General features: G+C 38.9%; 2 protein-coding genes across 2 annotated transcripts in view; both read right to left on the bottom strand.

Moving 5' to 3' along the window:
* The window catches only part of LOC6502351 (irregular chiasm C-roughest protein), a 53,899-nt gene that overhangs the window by 20,175 nt on the left and 13,436 nt on the right, over positions 1–20,288 (bottom strand). The window lies entirely within an intron of this gene.
* LOC123257680 lies at positions 12,469–17,702 on the bottom strand. The gene is made up of 2 exons (XM_044717505.1): positions 13,057–17,702; positions 12,469–12,961 (listed from the first exon to the last, which is right to left on the bottom strand). Exons 1-2 carry the CDS (start codon positions 17,700–17,702, stop codon positions 12,469–12,471), a joined length of 5,139 nt encoding a protein of 1,712 aa, XP_044573440.1.

Genomic DNA, 20,288 nt, shown 5'->3' with positions numbered 1-20,288 from the left:
GTCTTATAATTTCTAAAGGTTTAACTTCAGAAGGTTTGTGATGTATTTTGTGACTTAAAGGAACTAAAAACTCAAATAAAATACAAAATAACCAATTTATAACCTTAAAATATTTATTTAGTGTGCCCAAAGCCCTTTATTTTTCAAAAAAGATACACTGAAGTGCCTTGTAGTTTAATTTTATGAGTTTAGAGACCTTGAAACCCTCTTAAAACCTTCCTTTAATTATCCCTCACATCTCTAAGACCTTAAGACTTTTAGTATTATTTAATTAGAGTGCCCAGTCTTGTGAAAAAACTACACTACACAACCAAGTGTATTTGAAATGTTGAAACAATTTAATTTAAAGGCAAAAGAATTTACTTTCAAGGCACAAAACTGCTCCATCAAAATGAAATTCTGGTAAAAAGCGGGGTCAGGGGTCATGGAGCGGGGGCCTACTGTTGTTGGCCACGTTAATTGCGGCAATTAAGAACCGAGTTCTCTTTGAATGTCCTTGCCCGTGTATTGTTCCCGTTTCGTTTCATTCCGTTTGTTCTATAAATGTTTTAAACATTTTAATTAGTTTTAATAAACGGCCTCGGGGTGGTGGCTGGAAAATACAGGAAAAAAAAAAAAATGGGAAAAACTGTTTGAAGTGGCCAACAGTTTCGTGTCAGGTGCAGGTCCCCCCTGACCCCCCTTTTTCCACCCACCTCTCTCTAGCCCCCTCTCTTTCTTACGCCTGTGTTGCCTTCTCTTTCGTCACACACACGCGGCTTGACAATGAATTTTCGTGTAAAAGGTCGTCGCCCACTTTCTTTTTTTTTCCTCTTTTTTTCTTCTTGTGCCTCCTCTTCCGTCTTCCGTCTTCCTTCCGCTTTTGTTTGTTTCTTTTGTGAGAATTTTCGCAGCTGCTGGGACTGGTCTGGTCCCTTAAATGGTCAGAAATTCCTCACAATCGAGGTGGGATTAATGGCAGTGTATTTTGATTATAATTTTTGCAGTATTTTTTATTTAGTATTTTGATTAAATTTTAAATATTAATTTTAAGAAATATATACAAATATATCCATTTGGATTATTATTACCATTTCTTTCATGTTTTTAGAGAATTCATTATTATTTTATGATATTTTTTAAGAAAACATTATTTGATATTTTTAACTTTAAAAATGCATTCTAAATTATTTGCATTAGATATTTAATCCTAACTTAATAGTTTAGCCCAATTTGTATCAAGTTTTTAGAGAATAATCTCTTGTCTCTTTATATTTGTTAAAAATAAAACTTTGATTTTGTGACAAAAGCATATAAAAATACTTAAAAATCGCAATAAATATTCTTACAATATTTTCTTTAAATATTTAATCTCAACTTCAGAATTTATCTTGCCAAAAAACAAGCTTTATTTTTGTGCTAAAAATATTTCAAAAAATTCTAATAAATAATTTAACTTAATTCCCATTAAATATTAATTCTTAAATAATTATTTCAAGAGTAGTTTTGTGATTCCCAGCACAATTGTGTGGAAAAGTGCGTTATGGTGTGCGTTTGCTTGAATTCTGCGGCCAACAAGGCGTATGCGTAATGTTTAGTTGGCGGTCGCTGCTGCCGGCGCCTGCCCTCTCCGTTAACCCCCCTGTCTGCCCCTTTTGTCTGCCCGCTTATTAACCCTCTGATGCCGAAACCCCCGTTTTTCGGGTTACGGTTTCGGTTCTGTTCTCTGGTCGCTCTGCGGTCGCTGCAAAATTTCCGCCTCTGAACTTTAACTAAAGTTTAGTTTTGAGCTTCTGTTCGGGTGTAGGTTCAGTTTTTGGGTTTGCGTGTTGCCAGTGCATTACTTTTATGTACTCTCCATATTACCTCCCCCCCCCTTTTTGGGGTATAGGGGGTGTGTGTGAGTGTGTGTGTGGGTGTGTGTGTGATTGGGTCTTGCGGCGCCCGAGCACTAAATAAGTTGACAAGACTGCGGTTCTCCCGGACATTTGACGTTCCAACGGGCCACGGTTACAACAAACAACAACAACAACAACAACAACAACAATAATAATAATAACAACAAAAGGCAAGTTGAAAGGTCACAAAACCTCAAAACGCTTGAATTTCGCACAAATTTAGCAATTTGGAAAAGGTTTTCGGTTTTCGGCCCGTGGGGTTAATTTTGGGTTCAATTGAGGCCAACCAGAGTGGGCGGTTGCGGTTCGAATCAAACCCGCCAACTCGACAGGGACATTTCCATTTCCCTTTCCATTTTCGTCTTCAATAGACATCTTCCTCATTTCCATTTCAGCCTTAATTTGTTCTCTTTAAAGAGCTTTTTGGGCTTTTTTTTAAGAGTTTTTCTTCTCAACTCAGAGTCAGAGGGAGTAAGAGAGAGGAGCAAGGGGGCTGGGCACCACTTATCTACTTAAAATAATAACTATTAATTAGTGCAAAGAATTAAATATAAAGTATTATTAATTTCCATTTAAATTATATTTATGTTTGAATTAAATTTATTTTTAATAATTTTTTTCCTTTTTAATTGCTCTATTTATATTTAAACAAAAATCAATTAAATAACTCTCTTAGACAGCCTCCCACCCTCTCAGGTGTTGCCATTCATAGATTTTGGCAACCTGCTGAGTACTCATATTAGAATGAGAGGGAGAGCGGGCGCAGGAGTATAGGACGCCATTCTAAGCCGCCCGCACTTGCGCTTCGCACTCTCTCCTCCCCCATTCGCTCGCAATCGCTCGTCTGGATCAGTTCACTTTTAATCCGTCCGTACTTTCCGATTTTTAAAAATTCAAATTAAATAATAAAAGTGTTTAAAACATGAATTAAAGTTAAAAAAGTGTTTTAAAAATTAAATAGCGATCAAGTGAAGTGAAAATAAAAAGTTAATGTCAGATTTTTTAATTTTATTTTGTAAAAAAAAGAGCTTTAAGTGAAACTTTCTCTTAAAAAGTGTTGTAATTAAAAAATAGCTATAAATTAAAGTAAATTAAACCCGATTAGGACAGTTTTTTGCATAAATAATTGCAATTTAAATTGGCATCGGGAGGCGTCAGTCATTGCCAGCGCAGAACTTACGGTTGCGGAATCAAGTAGCTCTCCTAATGCGCCTCCCACCCTCTCAGGTGTTGCCATTCATAGATTTTGGCAACCTGCTGAGTACTCCTATTAGAATGAGAGGGAGAGCGGGCGCAGGAGTACAGGACGCCATTCTAAGCCGACTGCACTTGCGCTTCTCACTCTCCCTCCCCCATTCGCTCGCAATCGCTCGTCTGGATCAGTTCACTTTTAATCCGTCCGTACTTTCCGATTTTTAAAATTCAAATTAAATAATAAAAGTGATAAAAAGTGAGTTTTAAAGTGAAAAAAGTGTTTTAAAAATTAAATAGCTATAAGGTGAAGTGAAAATTAAAAGTTTTTGCCAGTTTTCTTTTATTTTTTTTTGTGAAAAAAAGTGTTTTAAGTGGAAATATCTTTAAAAAAGTGTTGTGAATAAAAAATATCTATAAATTAAATTAAAAAATCATAAAATCGGGCTCGGTTCGGTCGGAATTTGGCAAAAAAATTTGAAGTTTAAATTGGCGTCGGGACGCGTCGGTCATTGCCAGCGTGGGGGGCATTGCCAGTTTACAGTTAGTCCTGGCTCAGAATGAAATCGGAAGGCGGTGGGAGGCAAAGCGACAAAGATACTGAGCGACATCGATGCTGGGGAGTCAGGTGAGAGGATATTTGAAGAGCGCTCTCTCGCCCACTCTCTTGTAGCAGCTTCCGCTGTTTTTTTTTGTCGCTTGTGGCTTTTCATCGCCTTTCGCGGATATTCTGATTGGGACATGGAACTGTCATAGGATTTTTACATTTTACATACATGTAAGTTTTATTTTTTACATTATTATAATTATTTATTTTTATTATATAATTTATATATATTATTATTATTATTTACATTTTTATATTTTTTTATTTAAATATTTCCTTTAATTTTTGTACTATTTTTGAAAAAGAAACCTCTAAAAAAATAAATCATGAAAAAAAAGATAAAAAATAAACCAGCTCCCGCCCCCTGCCCCCCTTAGAGAGGAAAAAAAATTGAAACCGTTGCCATTTTCTGTCAACGCGGTGGCCGCGACAGGAAGACGATTTGCAGCCATTTGTCATGTTGAGGGGGGGACTGGTGGGGGGATGCTGGTCCTGATGCAGGATGCTGAAAGGGCGGTGGGAGGGGGCGGCAGGGGAGGTGACTGGTGCGGAAGTACTGCCAAAAAAATAAAATATATTGAAAGGGGGCCGGCAAGGCCGAGGGGAAATCGTTTGTTGTTGTTTGGTTTCATTTCGCGGGGTCGGGGGGGTGTGGGGTGTAGGATAGGGGGTGTGGCATATCCCTCGAATTGTGGGCGATTGTGGAGTGGGCGGGAGGGGGTGGAGTGTTAAAATATATAAGCAGTAAATAAGCTTAAAAGCCGGCTGAGCTCTGCCACTAACAGTAGGCACTCGCTAAGAGGGAAGGTGATAAGGGAAATAAAAATAATAAAAAATAATAAAATATTATTCAAAATAATACAAATAATAAAAACTGATAAAAAAAAATAAAATATATAAAAATTATGAATATAATTTTTTAGGCTTTATTTTATATTTTAATATTTCTTTTTAATTCAAAAAGTTTTTATCTTAAATATATCGTAAAAAAATTTATTATCTATTATCTAATTATCTATTTATTGTTCATATTTTTCCCTTAAAAATTTCTTAAGAAAATTTAATTTAAATTCCCTTAAATTTTTAATTTAATTCTCATCTTAAATATACGCTTAAAATAATCTTTGGCTTTCTTATATTCTTATATTATTTTTTATAAATTATTTGTTGATTCTGGCCATTTTTTCTTAAAAAATGCCTTTTAATTTCCTCAAACTGAATTTGAAAATTCCCCAAAAAAATATCCCTCATATCGCAGCCGCACTGTACCGATTGTTTGCTTGTTCTGGGAATTTATGCGTCTTGATTCCTCACACATGCCGAGTCGGAGTCCCCAGTACACTTTACATTTCAAACTGTTGGCAATTGCCAGGCTAAAAAAAGGCTAAAAAAAAATAAGAAAAAAATAAGCATAAAAAATAAAAGATTGGAAAAGAAGAAAGAAAAGTACTTTTTCTTGGGTCCCTGTCGCTGTAAATTTGATTTTAAAGTCGAAAGTATAGACTGCCACGCCCATCCATCCTACGCCTTTCGGGAAAGAGTGTGTGTGTTAAGGGGGGGAGTAGCTTTCTTTATTTTTTATGGGATGTGTGTAAGTTTTGTTTCAACAATTTATTCAAATTGAGTTTCGCCGACTTGCCGGCCATAACTCAGCCAGAGCGCCAAGTTTTTTGGGAAATAAATGTGTGTTTCTCGTTTCAGGGGCGAGGTCCTTTCACTTTCTCCGCTAAGCAGGTGTTGATGGCTCCAAGCGGAAGCCGCAAAAGTGCGTGAGTCATAAAAATAAATTCCAGTACCCGAAAAAAAAACGGCCCAGAAGCAGTTTGCCAGGAAAAGTTTGTCAGGAACTCTGAATTATTCCTTTCTGGCATTAGAGCGACTCAACTTTCTATCCAAAAAGTATAATTCATTTAATTTTTATATAAAAATAAATATTTAACATTTAAAGCCATTTTTTGGCTTTAATTTTTGCTATTTTTTCTTGAAAAAATGATAAAAAATAGAAACTACAATTCTGTCTTCAAGTTTCCACAAAATTTCATTTCTTTCCGCACTCTTGAGTCCTGACTGCTGGCTCATTTGTCACAGGAGCGGAGGCAGAGTCCTGGGGAACCAGGATCTAGCCAAAATCCTCGCAAAAAAAAGGATAACAATAAAAGCTTGGTCTTTTAATCCTTTTTTTGTTTTAAATTATTATTAATTATTATTTTTGCCTTCAGAAGCCTCTAAAAATAATAATTATTATGTATTTTTGCTAAAATATTACTGAGTAACCCCCTTATTTTTTCTAGTGCCTCTCTCCAACTGAGATCCGAATGGGAGTTGCACTTCGACTGACTCCTTTTTTCTTTCCTGCTTAAAGGACGACCTCAATGCTGGCACGTCCTGAGAGCTCAGCTGCGATAGCGATTCTTTCGCATCACGTGCAGGTTAAGGCGGCTACTGGCTGGCTAGTGGGCGTGGCCATAAAACGTGGCCAACAAAAGCCAAAAAAGAAAAAAAGAACCTCTAAACTTATCAATGCGATTTATGCAGGAATTCCTCCAAAAAACCACCAACATGCCTTGCTTCTGCATCGATATTAGGTTTTTTTTATAAGGGGGGGTCTATATATAGAAGGATATATATATTCTAGACATTGCTGCACCAAAAATGTCCCAAAAAGAGGGGGGGAATAGGAAGAGAAAAAAATCTGAGCTTAAAAGTTAAAATTTGAGAGAAAAAGTTGGTTTTTAGTTAAATAAAAATAAATTATTTTTTAAAGAGAAATTAAAAAAAAAAAAATTGTAAAATTTTATATAATTATTCATTATTTTTTTAATGAAAAATATATGATTTCTCTTTTATTTTTTTTTATATTTTACTTTAAAAATCTCTTAAAAATTAAATAATTCTTAATCTAAAAAAGAAGACTAGAATCTTGGAAGTTTTTAGAATATATATATATTTTTTAAAGAAAAAATCAAGAAATACCCTTTGAAAAAAAACCCAAAAAAACGAGGAAGAAAAAAATGAAGAAAAAAAGACAATCTGGGAGGAAAAGTCGACCAAGAAAATGCAAAATAAATTGGCAGCTACCTTTGGAATGCCGAGGAACAGGCCCAGACTCCAGGCTCCTCCTCTTCTGTTGCATATTTCAATGCCGCAGGGCCGCAACAATAAAAAAAGCGAGGAAAAAAAAAATAGAAAGAAGAAAGAAGATTTTTTTTTGGAAAAAAAAAGAAAGAGAAAAATTTGCGACAATTTCGTCTTATTGTCGCTTGTCTTTTCGGCTCTTCTGGCCACAAAAATTCTTGGCAGCATTTTTGCGCCTTCCTAGGGACTTTTTTCTTTTTTTTTTTACCTTATTTTATCGTAACAGGCCCTATCCTAACGGCAAACGGGGAAATTGTTGTCAATTGCGAGAGGAGCCATTAATCAAAGACAAGGCCAAGAACAAAATTAAAGGAGGACGGGAAAAAAAGAGAGACATTCTTCGAATGGCAGCAAAGCCATAAAAATAGAAAGGTGAAAGGAGAGAGAGAGAGAGAGAGAGGGGAAATGAAAAGAGAGCCAAGTCCTAACAAGTCCTAAAATTCAAATTGGGCTGAAAAAAGGGCAGAAATATTTTGAATAATTATGACAGTTTGAGAAGTTTTCAATTTTTGATGTTTTTTTGGGCCAGGAAAGGGGGATAAGACAAGAAAGAGCAAGATAGAAGATGTCTGAAGAAGGTAGAACAAGATAGAGCAGGTTAGAACATCAAGTTAGAACAAGAAATAGAGCAAGTCTAAGCAAGTTAGAACATGTCTTAAGAGGATAAAATAAGAAAGAGCCAGTAAGAACATGTCCTAACAGGATAAAACAAGCCAGAACAAGACATAAACTTAACAATTAATTACTTAATTAATTAAATTATTATATAAATTATTAAATTATCAGTTTTTTAACTAAAAGTGACAAGCACTTGTCTCGCGGGCATCTCTGACATACGAAATTAATTCCGATTTATTTGAATTAGAATGCGGATTTTGATTTTCCGATTCGTGGAATTTATGCAGAAATTTTCGCAGCTTGTGTGTTTTTCATTCAGCTCCAGGGCGTGAAAATGAATTTTCCAATTATTTGAATATTTCGATTATCATTTGTGTTGTTTTTTTTTTTTCATCAAAAATGTGGAAAAAATCTGGATATTTTGGTTATAAATTATTGATGGAAATAGGAAGTAGAAGAAAAAAGGATTTTTTTTTGAACCTTCAGACCTCTCTCCAATTTGGCAATCAATTTGGATTTGTTTGCTGGCCGCTTTCGGGCCGTCGATTATAATCAATTGCCACGCCTACTTAATTAAATGGCCCCCTCTCGCCGCCCAAGTGGGAGGGGGATAGGATTTGACCCCATTGAGAACTCGAAATCGAACTCGATTTCCAATGCAATTGGCAGAACAGATAAGCAGCTTAGCCTTTCTTCACATATTCGACAGTCAGGGTCATACAAATAGTGTCAGTTGAGGGGACAAAAGAGTAATGAGAGTTAGGAGTATCGGAGCTGTCATTAAAAAGCTTTAAAATATTTTTAATATTTTTTAAAAAAATATCTAACTTATATTTGCATGAAAAATAATTTTCTCTCGAGTTCTTATCCTTTTTTGTACGTCCTTTGGCATTTTTTCTAGTCAATAGCTTCACTGGCAGCGGCTTTGAAAGCCCCTACACCTGCCCCCCACCATTAGGGGTTCTCTCGTCCTGTAGCCCCTTTTGTTCCCCCTTGCTGGTATTTCTACTTCTTGTTATTATTTGAGGTTTGCCGGGAAAAAAAACTCTTTTCTTTCAGTTCCCAGCTATCGCTATCTACCTTTTGCTCTCTACACACTCGAAGAAATAATTACAAATTGATAATTATTTGATAATTAATAAAAAATACCAAAAAAGATCCAATTTTGGACAGAGTTTTTAAGGCAAGGGCACACTATTTTTTTTTGTATTCAACTCCTAGTAGAGTGACCATCTCTTAAAATTATTTATTTTTATTTCTCTAATAATTTTTTATCAAGATAATTTGATTTAAGAAAAGTTTTGATTACTTTTCTCTCTCTCTCGGTTAGTTTTCTGCCTCACCTGTAATTTTTGCAACTTTCAATTAGGAAGGCATTAAGCCAGAAACTACTTCATTGGTAGAAAAAAAAAACAAAAAAAAAATAGAAAAGGATCCTAGAGAAAGGATAAAAAAAGGGGTAGCCTTACTAAATGAAATGCTGTCGCAGAAAAAAAATAGAAGACTAACCATGGAAGAGGAAATAGTGGAGGAAAAAAAAGTCTACTCGAAATGAATTTGACTGAAGGAGGTTGAGGTTTTTTGGTTTATATTTTTCCATCACTGGTTCTGTGTATATATTGCACTCCTTTTTGCGGTGGACCTGGCATGTTTTTAATTAAAAATGAATCCCACCTCATACCGCAGCTGTCTTGGAAGCAAAATAAAAGAATTATTTATGTTTCAAAAAGGAGAAATGAGAACTGAGTGGTATTTAAGGAAATGTATGATTTTTTAGTATATCTCTAAAAAAAAAATAGCTAAAAAAGCCATAAAATAGAGCCAAAACTTTTAAAATTATTGTTTTAATTATTTATCGATTTATCGATAGCCTCATCTTATAGATATCGATCGAATTTATAATAATATTATAACTAATAAATATTAAAAATAATTTTTGGCCATAAAATAGTAAATATTTCTTAAAATATCAATTTTTTGATGATTTATCGATTAATCGATAGTCTAATCTTATAGATATCGATAGAATTCATAATAATAATATAACAAATAAATAATTAAAATGACTTCTAGCCATAAAAAAGTAAAGGTTACTTTAAACATATATGTTTTCAATTATTTATCGATTAATCGATGGTCTAACCGAAAGATTATCGATAGAAATTCTATAATTCTATAGTATTTCAACTAATAAACAACTAAAATAATTTTTAATCATGAGCTAAGAAAGATTTCTTTGAATATCTATCACTGAAATCGATAGTTTACTAATCGATAGTTAACCTATCCCTCATAATATGATACAGCCTCTTTAAAAACATTATTTTCTTACTCACTCCATCGAAAAAACACTAGAAATCTCTGTTTAGTCAACTCACCTGAAAATGAAAAGAGAAAAAAATGTTAAAAACACGATTTCAAATGGAGTACGGTTTATTTTTGTTAATTTTTGAGTGTGGTTTTTATTTTATTTACTAAAGTGCCCAGCCATTTATTTACTCAACCCGCACAGAGCCCGAACTTCAAATTGATTTCATTTGCATTCAAAAAACACGAAAATGTACAAAAGACATGTGTTTTGTTATTTTTTCAAAAGAGACAGAGATAGAGAGAGAGACAGAGAGACTCACTCGAAAAACTAAACTAAAAAAATAAAATAAAATTGTGCAAACAATTGTCCAAAAATAAAAGCAAGAAAATTGGAATAAACGCTTAAACAAGAAGCGAAAATGTTGAATGATTTTCCACATTGCCCAATTATCCAATGAGTGGAGAAGGGGGTGTAGGGGCTAGGCCGCCAGGGGCTGTTGGGGTTGAGTGGGCGTGTCATGTCTGATTTGACCTCGTTTGTGTGGAGGGAAAAGTTAGCGGCAATAAGCGAAAAACTGATTACACTGCCAGCGGCCGAAACAGCAATTGAAATTGATAGAACCCGCTGGCTGGCTTGTGGAGACTGTTGGGTGGGGAAGGGGAAGGGGGCCAGGGCCAGGACCAGAGCCAGGTCCTTTCTGGCTATTGGCTATGATTTTTGGGCTCTGGAGGAGGAGTGAGGAGTGGGCGCCGTTTAGGCCACAAAATGCTGTAAAGCTGTTCAGTTTTGCGGCTTAGTCACACATTATACTTTCCAGGGGACTTCCAGGTGTTTGTTTTTTTAGTTTTTGGGCTTAAATGTTAAGGTTTTTGCTTAAAAATTAATTATTAAGCGGATTTTTTAAGGTATTTTATGAAAATAAATTAATTATTTATCTAAAAGGTGAAAAAATGTTGAATATTATAGCAAATAAACAAAGAAAAGTGATTTATTTTATTATGGTTTTAGTTAGTTATCGATTTATCGATAGTTTATCGATTAGTTATGGTAGTAACTTATAGTTCTTCTTTATAATTTTAATTATTCTTAAGATTAATAATCAAATCAAAGTAGTTCCTAGCCAAGATTAGCTTAGAAAATACATATTTTAAGCTAGTTATCGATTTATCGATAGTTTACTGATTAGTTATACTAGTAACTTATGATTCTTTAGCTTATAAGGCAATCAAACACATGATATTATGACTATTAAGCCATTAAATTAAATCCTAGCCAACTAGCCAAGATTATCTTGAAAATTTATTATTTAAACTAGTTATCGGTTAAACGATACTTTCTAAAAATAGTTTATAAATAATTCTTAAGCTTGGAAGCTAAAAAAAGATTAAAATTATAACCAATAAGAAATTAAATCATCAAAAAAGTAACAAATAAAAAAGATTACTTTGAAAATGAATGATTTATGTTATTTATCGATTAATCGAATCGATTAATAATTACTATAACTGATTGTTTGACAAATTTTATTATTTTTTGCATCATTTATTAAAGAATAAACAGAGAATATAGAGCTACAGAGTGAAGAAAAGTGAATAAATGTTATAGTAATTACAATTTATCGATTAATTTGCTTATCGATTTTCGTTTATCGTTTTTGCTGATTTTAATTACGGAAATTTAATGCCGAAACTCATAATCTAAGAGGCAATTTTGGCTTTGGGCTGCGGACTTGGGACTTTGGACTTTAATTGCCAACAAAACACACACACACTTGCTAATTCTCAACACATTAACAGGAAACACACACACACACACACATATGTGTATAATATATAAAAAGGATATGGACACTGAGAAAGGACACTAACACATATGTGCCTGCATAGATGAGCTGTGAATTATTACACGACACCGAAGCGCATCTAATTAATAACAAAATTTTAATCGTTCAACGATAGCCAGCTGCCACGCCCCCTCCCCCCCCCCCCCCTCCCCCCATCAGCTTATCAGGATATCAAAGGACACTCCTCCTACTCCTCGTATTATTGCTGATTATTATTGTTATTGTTATTAGCGCTTGGAAATTGATGTCCGAGAATTTATTTGCTGCGTCGGCACTCAAATGGAGCATAATTTTTCATTTAAGTGGAAATTAATATTTTTACGCCCTAATGCCTGACTGCCAGTCTGCCAAAGGGGGCGTGTCCAGCCTTCTTCCCCTGCCTCTTCTCTCTTTCGGCTAATTATGTCACGTCGTTTGGTGGCCCAGAAAGGAATCGAAAGAAAGAAAAGAAAAAAAAAACCAAAAACAATATTCATTCTCACTTTTTTTTTCTTTTTTATTATTTTTTTTGTGAAATATAAATTTTTTGATAGATGGATAGATAAAGGGAGAGAGGAGTGTTGTCTCCGGGACGTGTGGCCCCACGTTTCTTTAGCAAACACTTAATGTTCCTTAATAATAATCTTTATTAATCTTTATTAATCAAAAGCTTGAAACAAAAGTGTAAAGGGGCGCTAAAAAACTTCGTGTTTTATCCACACGTTAACTTCACCGTATTTCTCTTCTTCTTTCTCATAGCGATGGCCGACGCTTTGCCTTCTTTTGGCCGTTACTAAACCTATCGATAAGTTTACATATGTGTGCTTATTCTAAACAATTCAAATTTAAATCAAAATTCTGTTACGGCGGCAACATTCCCTCCCCCGTAATTGATCCCGGTTCGTGGTCAGTTACCATCCTCCAAGCCGACGTCCAAAACCGCTATCTTCGTTGCTGGTCTTTCCAAAACGCCGTGCTGGGTCTTTATAGTCACTCGTCGAACTTGTCCATCCTTGGCCTTCATTGTGTCGATCACTCGTCCCTTTAGCCACAAGTTCCTGGGTAGAAGCTCATCTACGATGACTACGATGCTCCCGATGGTTATGGGAGGTACCTTCTCAAACCATTTGGTGCGCCTGGTTAATACGGGCGCATACTCTTTAATCCATCGCTGCCAAAAACGGTCCCCGAAGCGCTGAGTCTCAATCCATCTACGCTGCAGATTCATCCCTTCTTTTGGCAGTGGCTTGTATCCATTCGCTGACCCCAACAGTAGGTGGTTCGGGGTCAGAGCGGCGTCATCCTCAGTGTCCAGACTTACGAACGTGAGCGGTCGCGAGTTGATGATAAATTGCGCCTCCATCAAGGCGTTTCTCAGGCCCTCGTCGTTGAAGGAGTAACTTGGGCAAATGTTTTTCAAAATTCCTTTTGTTGTCCGGACGAGTCTCTCCATGCTCCACCCATGTGTGGTGCTCCTGGTGGGTTGAATCGCCACTTTATGCCATCGAACTTAATGGTGATCTTATCGTGCTCGATCTTTTTCAGCTCTTCTCGCACGGCTTTTTCCGTGGCTCTGAAGTTCGTACCATTGTCTGAGAATATTTCCTTCGGAGTCCCTCGAAGTGCCATAAAATTGGAGAGGCACATGATGCATGAACTTGTGTCCAGACTATAGGCGATCTCGAAATGCACCGCGCGCAACGTGAGGCAGGTGAACAGAGCTATCCATCTCTTCTCTTTGCGCCTGCCGACGTTCACCAATAACGGGCCAAAATAATCGACGCCTGTGTAAGTAAACGGTCTCTGGAAGCTTCCTATTCTCGCTCTCGGAATCGGTGCCATCTGGGGTGGTCTGGGAGCTGCACTGTCAACCTTGCATCGTTGGCATGTACTCCGCACGGATTTATACAACACTCGGAGGCGGCTGATGTAAAACGAAGCCTTGATGTCGTTTATTGCAGTCTCGTGAGCAAGATGATGGTACTTCTCGTGAAAGCTCCTCACTATTAGGTTAGTTATCCGGCATCCTGGAGCTAGTATAATTGCGTCTTCAGCTATGTCAATTGAGTTCAGTCTGCCTCTAGTCCGCAGTACTCCATCGTTGTCTACATATGCGTTCAATCCGACCAATCTGTTTCCTTTGCGCAGCGTCGCTCCCACGGATAGCACTTTCAACTCTTCGGCGAAGGCGATGGCTTGGGATTGCTTATAAAGTAGTATTTTCGCTTTCCTCACATGGTCCATCGTCGTGGCTGTTGGCATGTCTTGCTTGGCGCATTTCGCTCGTAACCGATCGACGAACAGGAATATTATCGCCACTGCTCTATACATCCGCCGCCAGCTCGAGAAATGGTGCGCATTGAACATAACCACTGATCTCGCGCACGTTGTCATCACATGCTTCCGTATTTCTGAAGTATCGATGATGCTCTCCTGCTTTGTCGATGTTGGCCAATGGCTGGATTCAGCTTTTAGGAACCCTGGCCCCGTTATCCACGTCTTCTGCTGGGTTTGGTCGGTGATCTTTGTAGCTCCGTCTGCTACGTTCAGCTTCGAGGGTACCCACCGCCATTGCTCGACTTGCGTTGTTTCCAGGATTTCGGCGACTCTGTGCATCACGAACTGATGAAAGTTACGGGGGTCCATAGTTAGCCACTGCAGTACTGTCTTTGAATCTGACCAGTATGTGGCGTTGTCGATTCGCAGGTTGCGCGTGCTCATCACCTTGTGGGCTAAGCGTGTTCCCATAACTGCTGCCTGCAGCTCCATACGCGGAATCGAGAGTGGTTTTAAAGGTGCCACCTTCGACTTCGCTATCACCAAAGAGACGTCGACTTTGGCATCCATTGCTACACGCAAGTAGCAGACAGCAGAATACGCATACTCGCTGGCGTCGACGAATGTGTGGAGCTCCATTTGGCGGGGATCTGATGTGTCTGGGGAGAAGCATCTCGGCACCTCGAAAATCCTGATTTGCCCTAAAAGAGTTTTCCAAAGGCGCCAGTCTTCCAGAATCTTCTCAGGCAGCTCCTGATCCCAGTCGATATTTAGCCGCCATATACGCTGGAGAAGTATTTTCAGCCCAATCGTGTGGCACGACAAGAATCCTAATGGATCGAAGATCGACATAAGGACTTGCAGAACTTCTCGCTTGGTCGGGACTACGTTTTCTGCCAGGACGTCGCGTTTCAGTCTTGCAAATCTGCAGAGAAACTTAAACACATCCTTATGTGGGTCCCAGGACATACCAAGTATCTTTTCAGTCGAACAAAAATCCACAGGTTCTTGGCTACCAACATTGCCATTGCTTTGCAAGCTCTTAAGGACTTCTTTTGAATTAGAAGACCAGTTTCGGATCTCGAATCCGCCTCTTCGATGAACCTCTATGACTTGTCTGGTGGTCTGGATGGCCTCCTGTTCGTTCCTCATGCTATCGATGTAGTCGTCGACGTAGTGCGCCTTTTGGATGGCGTTTAAGGCCAATGGGAAATCTTCTTGATGGGCTTCTGCATTTTTATCTCGAACGAAGTGAGCGATGAATGGTGCGCAACTGATCCCAAACGTCATAGCCCGCATAACATAGGTTTCTACTTTATCGCTGCTTCTGTCATACCACAAAAATCGTTGCGCGTGCATATCCTCCTCACGGATGTTGATCCTGTGAAACATTTCCGCAATGTCTCCGCAAATCGCAATCTTGTTGACACGAAAGGCTAGTAAGACCTCTATGAGTGGGTTCAGGCAATCTGGTCCCTTAAGTAAGTAGTCATTCAGTGCACATCCGTGTGACTTCGCGGCTGCATCCCATACCAGCCTTAGTTTACTCGGCTTATTTGGATTTCGCGCTATGAATATCGGCAGATACCACGTACGGCTGTTCTCACGGCAGGTTTCCTCCTTGGATAGCTTAACCGCGTATCCTTTGTCTAGAAGGTTCCTGACTTGGGCGTCAATCTTGTCGTACATTTCAGGTTCCTGAGATACCTTTTTCTTTATGCAGGTAAGGCGTTTCAGAGCGTTACCGCGGCTCTCTGGCAGTTTGTCGATGCCACCACGCCACGGAAAACCGACTTCGTATTTTCCTGACTTCTCTTGGCAGGTGGTCTCTAATATTTTGACTGCTAGCTTATCTTCGGCTGAATATAGCTTTCGTGGTACGAGCGTCTCGAGGTTGTAATGGTCCTTGATGTCGTCATGAAGCTCCTGCCAATCGCAGTCGCAGTGATGCATGACAATAGATCGTTGGGGGTTCGTCGATCCTTGGATGGTCCATCCTAGCATACACTTCGATGCTATCGGTTCGTTCCATTTCCCTTCTCGGATCCTGCGAGGGACTGCTAGCTTCCAATTATTCGACCCGATTAGCAGTGTCGGCTGGGCAGAATAGGACTCTAGAGGCAAGTCTCTCAGATGCTGGAATCTGCTACGTAGTTCTTTCATCTCGACTGTCTGTTTTGGCAGTGCTAGGTTCTGAACGGTCTGAACGTTGTTCAACCAATAAAATCTATCGGAATTGGTTTCAGAGATTTGGACTGATGCTTTTACGGATTCGCTCTCAATTCGAGTTGTTTCTGCGGTCCACTGTAAACACATTGGCGCAGCTTGGCCTTGTATTCCTAATCTTTGGAATACAGATGCGTCTACTAAAGTCACGGATGATCCTTCGTCTAGGAATGCATAGATTTCGATCATCCTGCTGCCATTGCGTAGCTTAACTGGAATGATGCGAAAGAATTGACTTCCGTAGTTGTCGTCTTGATGCGTACTCACGAGATTTTGTGTACTGCCTTGTTCCGTGTGAAGTAGCTCATGGTGCCGCCTTGTACATCCGTTAATTCCACAGTTTCCGGTTCGGCATCTATTGCGATGTACTTTGAGGCAGCAGAAACATGCTTTACTCGATGTGATTATCTGCCACCTGTGCTGCGTGTCGAGGTTCAAGAACACCTGACATTGTGGTGGGCGGTGACTGATGTCGCCGCACGCCACGCACCCCGATTGAACTTGCTGCTGAGCTGCTTCCGTTTGGCTCGCGTTCGATCGTGCTTGTCCTTGCGTTGCGCGACTGTTGTGAGTGTTAACTGCGCCTGATTTGTAAAACGATGGCGCCACTACTGAAGATGCTGCCTCTGCGATCTTGTACAACCAATCGCTGAATGCTTTAACTGCTGCTATCCTATCATCGCGAGGTTGCATTGCCCAATTTAGCTTGTGTTGGTTGGGAAGCTTATCTACGAGCTCCTTAACCAGCATTGGATTGTTAAGATGTGCCTTCAGATCGCATGCCTCCATAATCGCACAGACGTTGCGAACTGCTAGCGCGTACTCTATTAACGCCTCCAATCTGTCTTTGGGTGGTGCCAGTCTTCGCACCTTTTCCACCATTCTTTCTAGGATATGCTCTGGTCTGCCGAAGAACATCTTCAAAGTGCTGATGACATCTGGAACTAGGTTCGGAAGTAGAAGTTTATCCCTAATCAGTTCACGAGCCTTTCCTTTAAGCGACTTTTGCAGACGTAGCATGTTTTCCACGTTGGTGTATCCAGCTGCTGTGGTGCTGTGTTCGAACGTGCTGATAAATAACGGCCACTCCTCCGGATCTCCACTGAATGTTGGAAGATCTTTTGGTATAGCTTGCCGGGCCGCTATTTGACTGCTCGTTGGTGAATCTGTAGCTCGAACCATCCCGGCTTCCGGTACATCAGTGGGATTCATCTGCATGAGAAGTTTATACTTTTCTTCTATAAACTTTGCCTCCGATTGCCTTTTCTCCTCTAGCATCTTTAAAAGCAATTGGTTCCTATTCCTTTCCGGATTTCCTTCCTGCGCGTGTGTGTTCTCTCCGCTGCCGGCCATATCGATTAGAGTATCGACAGCCAGCGCTTTGTCGTGCGGTTCGGGGGTGGCCATTGCGTCTTCGCGTGTTTGAGGCTGTACCGGTGATCTTTGCATACTGCCGTACGGTGCTATGTGGCTGCAACCCGCAAGGCAGAAATCGCAACTCCAGTCCTTGCTCTCAATGTCGTCCTCTACGCCGGCACACTCAAAATGGTACCACCTTCCGCAAACGTCACACTGAACCCAATTCTCTGACGCTGTCTCGTTCTTGTTCTCACAAATTTGGCACACTTCTATGTTCATGCTCCACTCTAACTGGCGTGCGTGTTCTGACGCGTCTGCATGTATACGTGTGCTTCTTCGTTCGATCTGCGTGCTTACCTAGCTTTTCTTTCTAGGGCAGCCACGCCTTTACCTCTGCCTTGATCCGCAAAAGTCCTTTCGTTCCTGTAATCGACGTGATCAACTCGACCTAGCTGTTATCTGCTGGGAATCCGACGCTTTGATCCGTAGGTAACGAAGTTTTTTGGAACTCGAAGTTTTTTAAAACACGAAGTTTTTTAGAAATGTTGTCTCCGGGACGTGTGGCCCCACGTTTCTTTAGCAAACACTTAATGTTCCTTAATAATAATCTTTATTAATCTTTATTAATCAAAAGCTTGAAACAAAAGTGTAAAGGGGCGCTAAAAAACTTCGTGTTTTATCCACACGTTAACTTCACCGTATTTCTCTTCTTCTTTCTCATAGCGATGGCCGACGCTTTGCCTTCTTTTGGCCGTTACTAAACCTATCGATAAGTTTACATATGTGTGCTTATTCTAAACAATTCAAATTTAAATCAAAATTCTGTTACGGCGGCAACAAGGAGGCTTCAGGATGATGGCGGTTTTTTATAGCATACTTTTTGGGGGATCTGATTAAAGGATATTGCAAAGGAAATTGAAATTGTAGGAAATTAAAAGGAGACAGGATGGAAATTTCAAGTAATTTAAGAGATTAAAATTAATAAAAAATTTTAATTTAATAAAAATATGATTTATAGAATTAAAAATTTATAAAAAAAAGTTAAGACACTAGATAATTTAGTTACTCTGATAATTTGTTTTAAATTTTTTATAAAATTTTTAAAAAATAAATCCCTAAAGTATATATTTCTGTTTAGTCCTTTTTTGTCCTTTTTCCTCACATATCTCCACTCTCATTAATAATTACTGCCTGCATATAGAGCCCAGGACCCAAAAAACCATTAGTGCAATACCCGCTCCCTCCTCCCACAGGACTCATGAAATTCAAAACTATCTGCCGACCTGCCACCACCCCCCCATCTTCCTCTCCCACTCCCTTTTACTCCCCAACTCCCCCTCGCATTTGATTCCTCCTCTGCTTTCCCAGCTGCAGCTGATAAGGATGTCCAAAGTCGTGGCTAGGGCATCGTTAGTTTTTCCCACACACACACACACACACACACACACACTAGCAACACACAGACACTCGCACAACATTGGGGCACACGCTGCGTATACGCAATATTTCAGTTTACGGCCAGGAGGACAGCACCAGGCCCCAAAGTAATGCACAGAACACGCACTTTAAAACGCAGGGGGCAGGGGGGGAGTAGGCGGTAGACGGTGGACGGCAGTCGGGGGCGTGGCTGGTTATGTAAGCTGAAATGTTGGCGCTTCTATCTGTTGGGCACTGGGAGAGGGGTTATTTTTTAAGGGGATTTGTATTTAATTTTTTTTTTTTTTTTTTTTTATGATTTTTGAGGATATATTTAATGTGTGTTTTTATTATTATTTTTTTTTTAGCCTTTTTTTTTTTTTTAAATTTTATTAAAATTTTTCTTGATTTTTTGTTGTTTAATTTTTAAAGAAATCCTATTTTAAATTCTAATTAAAGTAATTGAATTCTATAAATAATCCCACTAGCTCGCTCTTATTTTTCTCAGTGTAGTCCTGCTTATCATTGCCCTCTCCCCCACTCCCCTCCCACCACCACCCCCCCCTGAAAAAGGCAATGCGTTTTCTGTCTTGTCATATGATTCAATGAATTTTTCAGACCAGAGGACTACGAGGGGTAGGAGGGTAGGATGTCCTGGCCAAATAGCATAACAAATGTATGCAGCGGAGAAGGAGTAAAGGACTAAGGAGAAGAGGAGAAGAGGAGACAGGAGCCAGGACATGGGGAGAAGAAGAAGAAGGCTTGTTACATCCAAAGCCGCCTCCCGAAAAACAAAAAAAGACTGCAAGAGGGGGGGTAAGAGGGGGTGTTATGATTGTTTCACGAACTGACAAATAGACCAACATGGATGGCTGGCTACCACACGACAGAGAAGGCAACAGACCACCAGAAAGAGACGGGGAGAAGCCGGGAAATTTATGCCTCACGCAGGCAGGCAATGAGCAATGTGGCTGGAAAATATGGCTGGGAAATTGGAGGATGAGCCTGCCAGGGAGCGGGTTAAGGGGGCGTGACAGGACAATAGCCATATGCTGGCCAAGGAGCAGCCTAGAGGGGCCAGATCTGAGGGGGTTTTTGGGGAAATCCTTGAGCCTCAGGGCCGGCAGGACCATAAGGAAAATATTTACTTTTCTTCCAAACTTTCGGCTCACTTGTTCGAATTTCAAAGAGTTGGGGCTTAGCTTTACTTTAATATGCTATTTATTTGGTATTTAGTTGGTATATTCCTAGAAAAAATAGTGGTTGGTATTTGGTATTTTTTGTACTAATATTTAGTAGTTTTCTTTAATTTATTTATGTTTTTGGATGGAATTGAAGGTCTTAAGTAAGGTTATCAACCTTTAAAAATTGTTAATAATTTTTATTTAGTATTTTTTTAGTATATATTATGAGTAAAAAAATTATTTTATAATAAATATTAATTATATG

The sequence above is a fragment of the Drosophila ananassae genome, chromosome XR (assembly GCF_017639315.1).
Source record: "Drosophila ananassae strain 14024-0371.13 chromosome XR, ASM1763931v2, whole genome shotgun sequence".
Lineage (NCBI taxonomy): Eukaryota > Metazoa > Arthropoda > Insecta > Diptera > Drosophilidae > Drosophila > Drosophila ananassae.
Note: the sequence above shows the minus strand (reverse complement) of the source record. Positions and strands in the feature narration are given on the sequence as shown.

Coding starts and splice junctions, on each gene's coding strand:
- LOC123257680 (XM_044717505.1), bottom strand. CDS start 17,702: ATGAACATAGAAGTGTGCCAAATTTGTGAGAACAAGAACGAGACAGCG. Junction 12,962..13,056: donor ATTAAGTTCGATGGCATAAA/GTGGCGATTCAA, acceptor CATTTGCCCAAG/TTACTCCTTCAACGACGAGG.